Source organism: Melospiza melodia, chromosome 2, assembly GCF_035770615.1.
Source record: "Melospiza melodia melodia isolate bMelMel2 chromosome 2, bMelMel2.pri, whole genome shotgun sequence".
NCBI classification, from domain to species: domain Eukaryota; kingdom Metazoa; phylum Chordata; class Aves; order Passeriformes; family Passerellidae; genus Melospiza; species Melospiza melodia.
This window is the reverse complement of record NC_086195.1, coordinates 19440210-19453196: the sequence shown is the minus strand read 5'-3', so window position 1 is coordinate 19453196 and position 12987 is coordinate 19440210. Positions and strand designations below refer to the sequence as shown.

The 12987-nt window shown below is 36.4% G+C and overlaps 1 protein-coding gene across 5 annotated transcripts in view; it reads left to right on the top strand.

The window, feature by feature from the left end:
- The window catches only part of FRMPD4 (FERM and PDZ domain containing 4), a 291048-nt gene that overhangs the window by 268749 nt on the left and 9312 nt on the right, over window positions 1-12987 (top strand). For all 5 annotated transcript variants that reach the window (XM_063183398.1, XM_063183384.1, XM_063183389.1 and 2 more), the window contains 8 exons: window positions 11-115; window positions 1313-1420; window positions 4371-4502; window positions 6554-6673; window positions 7463-7599; window positions 8817-8943; window positions 11276-11365; window positions 11954-12136. In XM_063183398.1, coding sequence (XP_063039468.1) covers window positions 11-115; window positions 1313-1420; window positions 4371-4502; window positions 6554-6673; window positions 7463-7599; window positions 8817-8943; window positions 11276-11365; window positions 11954-12136 — 1002 coding nt within the window. The remainder of the gene's footprint in view (window positions 1-10; window positions 116-1312; window positions 1421-4370; window positions 4503-6553; window positions 6674-7462; window positions 7600-8816; window positions 8944-11275; window positions 11366-11953; window positions 12137-12987) is intronic.

The following is a 12987-nucleotide window of genomic DNA, read 5'->3' as shown; positions in this document are numbered from 1 at the left end:
TTTCTTCCAGTCTCCTAAATCAGCTTTTATTAGTGCTGCAAAAAAGGCAAGATTGAAGTCCAATCCTGTCAAAGTGCGCTTCTCTGAGGAAGTAATTATCAATGGGCAGGTGTCGGTGAGTATGCAGCTATTTAACCTCAGAAAGGATTGTGCATTTCATCCAAAGGCACAGCTCAAGCCTGGAAAGGGAGGTAATTACACGGCAGGAAAAGCAGTGACAGGCTTGAAAGAGAAGGGTTTTTCTGTTTCTGAAGTTTTCCAAACACCTTTTTTCAAGTGCACTAGGCCCATAACTTTATGAAAAATTTGTCCCTTAAAGTAAAATTAAGATGCTAGTGAATGAATTTTGTGGTGATAACACATTTGTCCTTATACTTTTGATAGTGTTTGTCTGTTGGTTTCTTCAGATCAACTATGTTTTTGTGAGGCCCATAAGCTCAAGAGAGGTACCATGTCAGAAAAACTGATTAAGATTTTAATTTAAAAACCGATTAACCTCACAGACCACTTTAAAATTTGTTTTATCTCCTTGAACTTATTGTTTCCAGACCTCAGGCAATGTCAGCCTCCCTTTGAGAGGCGCTGAACTCCTCCTCAGACATGAACTCCCAGCTCATTTTCATAATTTGCCAGAGCATCATTCCACTCTCATGTCTTTAGCCAACTCTCTTCCAAACCTAAATTGATACTGCATTTTTTCTAAAGCAATTTCTGCTTTTTAAAATAAAAAGAAGCAAACAGTATCTCCAAAGATTTGTTTCCCTTCCTTCTCCCTATTTATTTTGCTATACTGGTTATGAATCATCAAATTCAGTAGCAATGTTATATGCTGTTCTTCTTAAATGATGAAAGAAAGAGCAGTATTTAATATCCCTCTATAAAGAACATGTTAATTACCTTGATTGTAATCCTTACTAACAAACTGTAGTTTCAATTTTTTAGATTGAAAACACTAAATAACTCACTATATTCAGGGAAACAGTAAACCATTTTTCTATTTCAGTGAAAATGTTTCAACTTCAGAGGCAATATTTATTGTCAGACAGATAGTATTTAGGGAAAAAGAGTACCCCAAGCCAGACATAAAATGTATATGAACAGTTGTATTTTTCCAGGGCAGAAACCTGTAGAGGGCAGCAGTAATGAGCCTGGCTAGACCCTTGCAGGGCATGGATATTTCTACTTTCAGTTTGGGCCAGCGCCTTCCTTCTCAGTTTTTGCTTTTCTGTCAGAATTTTGTACTTCTTGATAGAACAATGTTTATATTTCTCTTGTTGCATGTTGTAACCTGATTCACTTATTTGCTTGACAGGAAACAGTTAAGGACAACTCGCTTCTTTTCATGCCAAATGTTCTAAAGGTGTATCTTGAAAATGGGCAAACCAAATCTTTCCGTTTTGACTGCAGCACTTCAATAAAGGTAAGCTAGCTATTCCTTGGTATGAGACCTTCAGTAATTATCATTTACTTGGAATGCTTTAAAAACAAAATTACTGGTGTGTTCAGTTTGAGCTGGACTCTTAGTTCACAAATAATGAGGATTTGGTCCATCTTTCTGCTCCTAAAAATGTATTGTGTACAGTGAAGAAGAAGTGATGACTTTAATGTGCTTGGAGCACAATCAAAATTGTGTGCTTGTATCGTTTTGATATGCTGCCAAACACTAGCATGATTTGTCAGCAAAAGTCAGGAGCTAAGAAGATTAAGATGTTGGTTACTGATTGAATATCATCCAGCTTATCATTCAGTGAATTTAAGATGGAATATTGTAGGATTATGTTGGTGATAAATTACTTGCTTCAGTGCAGTGCTCTCTACACTTTCCATAACACATTTCACATGCAGAAATAAAAAGGTAAAGCCCTGGCACACAACAGAGTCTGCCAGGGAACGTGTGTGACACTGTTCCATGTGGGTTCCTAAATCAGAGGCATCATCAGTGTCTGTGAGAGCCTTGGAGCAGTGTGGTAAGCATTACTGTTTGGGGAAGCTAGTTTCAACACAGATTGGTTACCAGATCTAGAGTTTGGTTACCAAATCTACACTGAGACATGAGAGGGGCATGGGTGGGATGATTGATGAAGGCTGGAGATGCAGGCTTTAGCAAGTTTTAAGGGATTGTAAAACCAGGAATATTTAAAGAAAGGCTGCCTTTGTGCTCAGCAGCATGCTCAATCAGTTAGAGCAGCAAAGAGAGTTATTTACTAAGACAGACAAGAAATATCCTCCAGTCTGATGGCAAAACATGCTAGAGTCACGCTTGAAAATGGCATGCAACATTTGTTAATAAATGTAGCATATATGCCTTAGGCATAAGCTGAATGCAGGTGTGGATACAAGCATTCCATCCATGGGATACAACTATGGGATATTGAATTCCTTGAGTTAATTTGAAAATTTGGCTGGTGAAGAAATAGGAGACCTTACTCATGTAGCTAGTGAGTTCTCCATACCCTTCTAAGGAGCACAAGACCACTTTCTAGTATTTTCTGTTATGAGCATATAAACAACCAACCTATTCCAAGATGTTTTTCCCCTGAAGACCAGTCTTTGGCCATCACATTACATTAGTTTTCAGTAGTTCTGTCGTGGATGTGTCATGTACTGTCAGACCAAATGTCAAATCTGAAGTCATTGGCACAGATACCCATGGGGACTCAGTTACCTACCTAGCTGTATTGATGTTGTAAGCCTGCTTTGAACTTAGTCATTTTGACTATTGGTAGGAATAATTTCTTTTGCATCTAATTCAGGCAATTATATATTCTGAGGCCTTCACAGCTATAAATTACATATTCTTGCATGTGTCTGTGTATTCCTCAGTGTGGGTGGGTGGGTGTGGATTGTTGCTTCTTTGCTTAACTGGGGTGACATCACCCAGGTGAGTCAAGGTAAATGCAGATTTTTCCACCTCTAGCAGTCCAGTAGTTCACCACTTAAAAAAGGAGGGTGCAAGCAGCACCTAAGCTGCAGCCCTCACTTTCCATATTGTTGGGTCACGGCACCTGGGCCGACTCTGAAATGATCAGATGGGAGGAAAAGCAAAAACTTTGGTGCAGTAATTCAGAGACTGTGTGCCTTAGCCTCATATTTTAAAAGGCCCAGAAGAGCTAGTGATGGAAAGCAGTGCCATTACCCTCTCTTAAAAGCTTATATTTAGTATTATGCTGCTTCATGTTACTGTTACGTCCACAGTCTTTTAGGATAGTTTAGATGTATAAATAAAAGTAGATTTAATGTGAAAGTAATAAATTCCCCATTGGTCAGAATAGTATAATATTAGCCTTTATTATTTAGAGTGATAGCTAGCAATTCTTTGATGCTATCTTATATTCTCTATATTGTAGAGAGCAGTCCCCATCTTCCCACTTACATTTTTTCATCCTTCCACCAGTTTCGTCTTGATTTTCCTTAAACACTCTGTAATTGATCAATTAATCTTCCTAAATTATGTTAAATCACTTGGATTACAATTTGTCATGATCTCCTTACTAAATCCTATCCATCTGGATACTTACGTATATCTGAAAATCTTTCAGATGGAAGGAAATGTTTTAATCTTGTCACCAACATACTGTGAAAGTGTTTCTAAATGATGGGTTATTTTGTATTTCTTTTTCCTACAGTATTCACTAAAGTAAAAGATACCTTGACAAATGATATTAATAAATCTGCATACATTTACAAAGCATTATATGAAAGTAAGGTAGGGATTAGTTGAATGGTTTTGTGAAGAGGTTTGTTTAGCTGCTATTTTAGATACAGTTGTTCCCAAATTAACTCTCCTTAGTCATAATTCAGTGCGAAAAAAGCTAATCAGGAGTCTCTAAAAATTGATATGGTCCATCAGTTTAGAGCTATTGTTCTGCACAGTCATCATCATTGACTTTTCTGTCAGCATTTAAAGCTCAAGAAGTGAAATTTAAAAACCCCTTTGCCAGAAGAACAAATAAAGGCCATTCATCTAAATTTTTTTGTTGAACTTATAAATTTAGTTTGTCTACTTGATGGCGTGGCCCTGATAAAGGGAAGAGAATAGTGATAAGACCATTTCTTCTTTGCTGTTGGGTTTTATCTGTCTGGGAGACAGATATGATTTAAGGGCCATGCCAATATAATTTCCATGTTAAATCTCAACAGAATGTTGTCCATTCCTGGCAATCCAATTTATGTATTTCTCACATTCATATCTGTTACCATCTTGGGGATGTTTGAAGAATTGTTGTGATGTCCTGGAAACTTGTGCAAAACAGGCACAAAGCCTGGGCTTCTGCCCTGTGCTGGGTACGTTCAGGGTGTGCGGCAGTGAAGAACCGGATCCCAAGCATTTCATTAATTTAAGCACTTCTTATAAATCCTTTGTTAATTAGGATGTCATCTTAACACTCCAAGAAAAGCTTTCCATCAAGTGTATTGAACACTTCTCCCTAATGCTGGAGCAGAGAGTGGAAGGATCTGGAACGAAGCTCCTTTTGCTACATGAACAAGAGACTCTAACTCAGGTTTGTGTAATGGTCTATGAAAACAGATATTATTAAGATGGCTTAATCAGTAAATTTTCCATCTTTTTCATTACTCAGATGAATTAGCTGCAAGCTTTTTAGTTTGATATAGTCTATCAAATAGCTAGGATATTTAGAAGTGATTGAAAGAATAAGGTTCTCACAGGAATTTTCTGATATAAAAACATTATATTTAATTGCTTTATTGGGCCTTTCAAAAATATAAAGAATTTGAAAAATCAGACTGAAATCTGAGAAATACTTACCTAACCTTTTCCTATCATATGAGGCCCAGCTAGTGAACATACTCAACGGCTGGAAAATCCATGGTAACAATTCTGAGAAGCACAGTCTGGCCAAATTTATTTAAAAGCCTTATTTTGATATTTCGTTCCAATTTGATTATACAGATCTGTATGTGTGTGACAGGGAATAGTCTCTTTCTGATGAAGTCAAGTTTGGCTTGTTTACACAGAGGTACATTGTGTCACTTCATTGATGATGAAATGTGACACAGAAAATGTTGGTGTGACTTTCTTCCTTAGATCAGGGAAGTGTGACTAAAGTTAAACTTTCTTCGCAGTTATCAGCAGAGTACCCTGATTTTATCTGCTTATCATTTTGCCAAATTGTTTAGCCTGAAATTTTCTATTATATTTCTGTGTTTCAGGAGAACATTAGTATATTTTTTAATTTCAGTTAAATTGGAAAAAGAAGGAAAAAGGAAAAATGGATCGTTAGATGTAGATACTTAATTTAAATGACAGAATTCCTGTAATTATAATTAGTCTGTGTAATGGTGTGAAGGAGCTTAGTTTACCAGATAACAGTCTTTGTAGCATTTTCTAACCTTTAAGCACTTGCTTTTGCCATGTTAACATTCTTTTCTTGGGGGTATAAGCTACCCAGTGATTGAACAATATCCAGAAATACTCAGTACTTGTCCTCCTAGCCCAGCCATCTCCCTGAAGTTATTGGTAAAATTCTCACCGAAATCAGAAAGATCAGAATAAACTCAGTTAGTGCACTTTCAAAAATCCTATCTGGAGCTTTTATTAATATGTGCAGAGTATGTCTATATACTTAGGAAAGAGGTGAGACAATGTGCAATAAATAGAACTTCTGAAAATTGTTTGAGCAAGACAGAGATTTCTATTGGAGATTTTTAAAAGTACAGTTTTGTCAAGAAAATACATTGATTTTAAAGTACCCTAACTCTCTAACTGCATTAGCCTAATGAATAAATTACATAAACTACATTAATTCTGAGGGTGTCTTTTTTGAAGTTCCTGTAAAATCAGCAATACTTTAATTTGCCATTATAATGTTGCTGCTGACCATGACTTATAATGGTGGGTTTGGATTATTATCCAGTTATTGTTTGCTAGGCAGTGGTCTCCTGTGAATATACCCAGATTACCGAGTTAGATGCTTAAAAAAGTTTTGCTGACCAACACATAAAGCAGACTTTTTAATTTTTTAATGTATTGAATCTTAGTCAGAAGTTATGGAGTAGATCTCTTAATCCAGAACAATCCAGGAAAAAGACCTAATTTCTCTCAATTTGCCTCATGGATTAAAACAAGCAAGAGAAGGTGAGACTAATGGCTGCCAAGTTGGGCCTCACTTGTGTTCTCAGACAGCCTAAGAAATAAAATGTGACCTCTCCCCAAACTCCTAACTCTTCTCTTTTATGTGTTTTAGTCCAGCTGAAGCTCAATTCAGTTTGGATTTCACTGGGATGGTTTTTGTTAAGGTCTGTTTAATCTGTTTCACCCTGGTTTTGAGTGAATTCTGTTGCTTTGAGGATGAGTTTTATCAGGCAGTCATGCCTGTATGAGTCTAAAAGTCCTTCCACAAGATTATATATAAGATGTTCTTAGGTGAAGAACTTAATAAGTTGCCCATGGCAAAGATCTTTTTTTTTTTTTGGCAGAATTATTTTTCCTGCTACCACAGGGCTCTGGAGCAGGGTAACATTGCCCAAGGCTATGGACCCAGTTGCTCTGCCAGGGTTGCCAAGCTCTAATATTATTATTGCGCTGTCCTAGGTGACCCAAAGGCCAAGCTCGCATAAGATGAGATGTCTTTTCAGGATTAGCTTTGTCCCAAAGGATCCCATTGATCTTTTAAGAAGAGATCCAGTTGCTTTTGAATATCTCTATGTACAGGTAAGTGAAAGCACAGCCATTGCTGGTGTAAAGGAGAATAAAAAATACACTTACTCTATATATATAAATTTACATCTTCACATAGAAAAGCATGGTTGCAGTGAATTCTGGCTTTTATTACTGCTGCATAAAGCCAGTGAATGCACTTGGGGAATGCGCAAATCTCTATCATCTCCAAAGTCCTCTTTCTTCATAAGTCTCTCCAAGTAGTATGCTTTGATATCTTTCCAAAATATATTTGGCTTTAGAGAAGAGTGAAGCTGAATTAATTGTTAACATTTATGGTACTGTAATATCAGACAGAAATGATGTCTGAAAAGGGACTTCCAGTAAAGGGGATGGGAGGACTGATGTACAAGCAGGGTGGTTCTCCTGAGTATCTCACCAGGTGGAATCCTGCTATCCTGAATCCAGGTATACTGATACCCTCCAAGCACTCTTTGGGATGGAGGATGGATTAGTCTTCTCTCCACGAAGGCTGAAGAGAGCTTAGGTGAAAAAAATCATGCCTTTTGCTCTTTGGCAGAAGTACTGGCATTTTTCATTAGTGCCCATATCATAAATATCTGACACCTCTGAAAGCAAAAGCAGAGTCCTGCTTCTGAGTTAGGGGTTACTTTTCATGAAGTGTTAATTAAAAAAACAAAAAAAACAAAAAAAAAAAAACAAAAAAAAACCAAAAAACCAACAAAAAACAGGGGAGGGGGGGTGAAATAAAAGAAAAGAGCAGTAATTTATTTTAGTGCAAAATTTTTTAACATGATGCTCCCTCTACTGGTTCTTTGGCAGAGCTGTAATGATGTGGTCCAGGAAAGATTTGGACCAGAACTGAAATATGACATTGCCCTGCGGCTGGCTGCATTACAAATGTATATTGCAACTGTGACCACCAAGCAAACTCAGAAAATCTCCCTCAAGTACATAGAGTAAGTTGAGAATGCTGTGTGTTCGTTAAGAGTGAAATGTTAGGAGTAACTTGTAGATTATTTAAGGTTGTTTCTTTAGTATGTCTGTATGCATGTGCCAGTTTAGATTTAATCTTTGTCCCTGAAATTAATTCAGGTGTGTTAAGGGTGGTACATTTTGTCCTTTGGGTCTGCTTTACCTTTTGATCATCTGTTTGGGCATGTGAAATAAACTATAAATGTAAATATGATTAGTTCATTTGCTTTCAGTGATTTAAGATCTACATTTATGTGGTCTGAATCCTATGGTTTTAGTAAAGATTAATATGGTAAGATTCAGATTATTGGTTGGTTCAGAGGACAGTAGGTCATAGACTGGGGTTTGTAATATTTCTTAAATGCAGATGTATTCCAGTAGGCACCTGTCCTATGTTAGACTCTATATATATTTAAAACTACATATACATACATACATGTATACAGCTAAAATGAAAAATAAACATTGGAAAGTGCAAATGTGTGTATATCAGTATAGACTGAAAAAAAACCCACAACAAAATAAAAACTAAGCCCTAAAACTTTTGTTGCTGTTGCTTAGTTTGCTTGCAGAATGGAAATAATAACTGTTACACACTCAGTCTTGAAGAGTTTATCCATCATATTGAAGGCAATGTTATATTCTGTCCTATTAATGAAACTGCAAAAATAGTGATGAGTGAAGAGTCAGTCTTCTGTCAAAAGGGGTGCTTCAAGCAGAAAAATAATTTGGTAAATGGAGGCAAACTGGTTGCATTTGAGGAGGAACCAGACCTCCACCGCCTGACCCCCAAACATAAGGGTGACAAAAAAAAGCTTCTGTTTCCATGTTCTAAAAGAAACCAATAAAATAAAATTAAATTTGTTAAATTATCTGCTATTTTAATTCTGTAATCATACTTTTTAATGTAATTAATAGTGTCTAACATAGACTTTAGATATCAAACTTAAATATTCTTTTCTGAATGGCATGGATGAAGAGATGGAAGGGGTAGAAGAGAAATTATTTATCATTTTAAAATACCTTTCTCATTAAAAATAAAATGTTTAAATTTAAGAAATAACATGTTATTGCAAAACTCTGGACTTGATCAACTCTCCTTCTGTTTTCAGGTAATCATTCACTTGGCATCGTAGTCACCAGTCTTTAGATAAATAATCATCACAGGAATGTGAAATTAAATATATGCCTTTTATTGCAGAAAAGAATGGGGATTAGAGACTTTTCTTCCATCTGCTGTGCTGCAAAGCATGAAAGAAAAGAACATAAAGAAAGCACTTTCCCACCTTGTCAAAGCAAATCAAAATCTAGTTCCTCCAGGCAAAAAGGTATTACATTTGCATCTTAATGGAAAATATGTTTTAAAGAACAAAAGTATGGCATGCATGGGACACCTTTAAAGCTAATCTTTTGGAGAAACACCTAGCCACTTTATTTTCAGATTTAACTTTGGGTGCTGGTGCAACGTAGCCAAAAATTATTAAAATAATTAATTATGTCCCAGATAAATTATCTTCTTATTTTGAGAATGACAGAGGACTGGTTATTAATACCTCTTGTATGATAGCCATATATATATTTTTTCATTAACTTAGCACTTTCTATGAATGGCAGATTTGTTAGGAAAGTTTTTGTTCTCTCTCTGATGCTCTCATCTGACATGAATGCTGTTTTTCAGATTGTTTTCTGTTACACTGTAGAGAAAGACTTTTCGCTGGCCAAGATCTAACTGGATAGATGATGGTCCTTGCAGTAAATGACCCTCCTTGCTGTTGTAAAATACTTTTCTTAGCACTAAGCTTTCACTTCAGCTGGAAAAAAAAGGGATAAGACAATGTCTCTGAGAAATGCCTTTGTTACATGCATGCAGCTGAGACTGCTTTTAGACACCATAATGTGGTTTCCTAGAGCAGGTCATCTTCTCATGTGTAGTCAACGGAGAGGAATTGGCATTTCCAGGGAGCGATTCATCCCATCCCACATTCGGGACAGAAATAGGTCAGCTTGCTTGTGCCCTAGAAATGCTTATGTCTCTTCATGGACTATAAAAAGAACCTGAGAGTGACTAGTTGAGACATAAAATGAGCTGAATCCTGCTTCATGACACTTTGTTTATGAACTAAAAAACCTCAAAACAGCTGGTGCCTGAACTAAGGCTCATTGTCATCAGCAGAAATGCTGCTTGGAGGTCTCAGAACACATCGTGAGTGTGAACATAGCTCTATGTGTCTGACCTCAGAAAGAAAGGCTGAAGCAGTGCATGTCTGCTATTCTTCTGAAACAAAAGCTAAATTATGCCAATTGCTTGTTATTTATCTTGGTAGTATAAATTTGGATCTATTTTGGAAGCCCTCACTGCTGCAGGCCATACTGTGAGATATGCCTTACCGTGGCATACCAGTACCAGTTCTTGGTTAGGAGAGGTATTGCAACAGTCCCTTCCTGCAGCAAGCAGACTTTGCTGGGTTTGCTTCATTCTTTTTGATTTGAGCTTTGGAAATGCATGTTCACCCACCTGCTTTCTTAGCAGGTAGGTCTGAGAAAGAAAGCGTCCAAGCTGTTGATCACCTCCTGTCTTAGTTGTAGGTACCACCACAGGAACTATCTGATTTCTTTCTGGGAGTCTTCTCCTCCTTCACATGAAGGGAAGCTCGTCATTCTCAGGGTTCTCCTGTTTTTTTACAACCCTAGTGTATTTCTGCACCAGGTGAACACCTGGTACAGCAAAGGGCAAAGCATTACCACGAGTTGCTCTGCTTTGGATCCATTTCCTCCTTGTTGTCTAGGAAGAATTTAGGATAGGGGCCCTTAAAATGCTGTTCAAGATTAAATAAGATTTTGAATTAGAAATCCAGTGACTGGAATGAAACTAGAAACTAATTTGAGACTGTTTTATATTATCTTCTAAACATCCAGATGCAAGGATTTACATGAGGGAAGTGTAAGGTTTGGATTCAGACTGCTGAAATGAACTGTTGCTTGTTTCCCTTCTGTCTCATAAAATATTTCCAAGTTTTCTTTTTTAAGTAGGCAGTTTAAGCTCAGAGGAAAAAAAGAGGAGACAAATTCTGACATCTATTATATAACATGATCATATGTATTCATGTGCTGTATTTAGCTTTCTGATTTATTACCTACTAAATATAGTGAGAGCGTTATTTTAGAAAGTAGGAAATGCAGTAACAAGGTGGAATAATATGCCCAACACCACAAGTACCTAGCAAAATGTAAAATATGTAGCTGACAAATGCAAATTCTCTGTTCTCTTTCTCTGTATAGGTACATAAACGTTTAAGAACTGATGGAGTTTATGAATGGAAAGCTGCTGTCATAGCCTTGAAATCCCTCAGTGAACAGATGTTTAATCTGAGTACTTTAACATTTTCCCTTCATTAAAGCAGTTAGGATGTTCTTGAAGTGCTCTGATCTGCCCATTCCCAAGTCCTCAGTGCATTTTAAATAAACAAGCAAGATATTAATTTTAAGAATGAAGCTGTTTCACCTCATCTGAAGCTCAAGCATCTCAAGATTTAGTTTCAGGCTCCAAAGAACTGTTATTACAGACCATTCTTTTTATATTCCACAAATACATTTTCTTTCAGAATTTTATAATGTGATGATTTCCACAACTTCCTCTTACCCCTGTTTCTCCTTTCTCAGCTCTCTGCTCTGCAAGCCAAGGTGCATTATCTAAAGTTCCTCAGTGATCTACGATTATATGGAGGGCGAGTCTTCAAGGCAACTCTAGTGGTAACATTTCTCTTAAAATAGTCTCTTCTCTTGATTTTTTTTTATCTAATGCCTTTTTTTTTCAAAAGCTGGATCATATAATTTTCTTTAGAAGTTTAGGTTCTATTCATGTGCTTAAAAATAATTTTTAGTTTAACCAAATCACTTTTTGCTTCTTTTAATCTTGAAAATAATGTATTTGTCATAATAAAAATTATATTGGGAATTTGGAGATAGATAGCACTTTCTTAGCAAATATCACCATCCAATTATCTATTGAATGCTAAAATTTTTAGTCTGGAAAAATCTTAATGACCAAATTTTTCTTTTAACAGAAGCAGAGTCCATCCATCGTCTGTCCATCTAACTATCCACCTAAAATCTAGAGTGCAATCAACATACAGCAAGAAATTTCTTTGCTTTTTTTAAAATTATGAATCAAGTATGCTCTTGTGTATCATATCTATCTAGTAAAAACATAGTAATCTTTAATGCAGAAATGCCATGCAAATGTAACTTTGGTAACTGAAAGAAGGGAGTGGTGATTTCTGTCACTATACAGTACCTATCATGTTTTTTACTTGTGTTTTCTTTCTTTTTCTGCTAAAGCAGGGAGAAAAGCGTTCAGAAGTGACTCTGTTAGTAGGGCCACGGTATGGAATCAGCCATGTGATAAACACCAAAACAAATCTTGTGGCTCTCCTGGCAGACTTCAGCCACGTGAACAGAATTGAGATGTTTACAGAAGATGAAAGCAGTGTTAGAGTTGAGCTGCATGTCTTAGATGTAAAAGTAAGTTTGTTATTGATTTGTGTTGATATAGCATCTTTTAATAATGCTTTTCTCACTGAGTTTTAGATTAAGCTATGCTGTTCTAAATGTTTTCATGGCAGTAGTACTCTGTGAGTACATTTTCAGCTCTATTTTTTGATCATACTACATTTATACTACAGGTTGGGCCTACAGTGTACTAGGCTGGTGTTTTCCAGCACCTGAATTCTACTTTGATTTTTCTCTCAGCTGACCCCCAGCGACTTGCTTTGTTATTTTGTTCATGTATTTCCATGGTAAGAAGATGTGATGATGAAACTGACCTTCTTTTGAAGCTCCTTCTAGTGTAATATACAGTATTGTTACCAGTAAAGAATTGCCAGCTGCATTCGACCAGTGTCCCCTGTAATCCAGTGTTATATCCAGAAAGTTTACTGCAAGTTACCACGTAACAACTGACAATTAAAAAAACTGTAAGAATTAATGGGTTTTTTTTCTTTACCTTTATAATTCCAGTTCAGTATTCACAGATGCTCATCATCTACCTATAGTCATTTAATTTCTTTTAAATATCACTTAACACTCTGCATCTGTGTGGCATCTAATGGCAAACTCAGTGGAGTTTTCTATGTTATGCTGTCCTGGTTGTTTTCACTGTGGTTTCCATTTGGCTTTGAAGTGAAAGGTTTCATAGACTTTCTAGGGCATTAATCTGAAAAACCAGAGATTGAAGGTGGAGTTCTCATTGTATTTGAAACTTAAATATTTGATTAAAATAAATAGAACCTAACACTTCTTTTTGCTTACCCAGCTATACACAAAAAGCACACATGAGGAATATTTTACTAGGCTTTTGCTTTGAATGCTTTAGG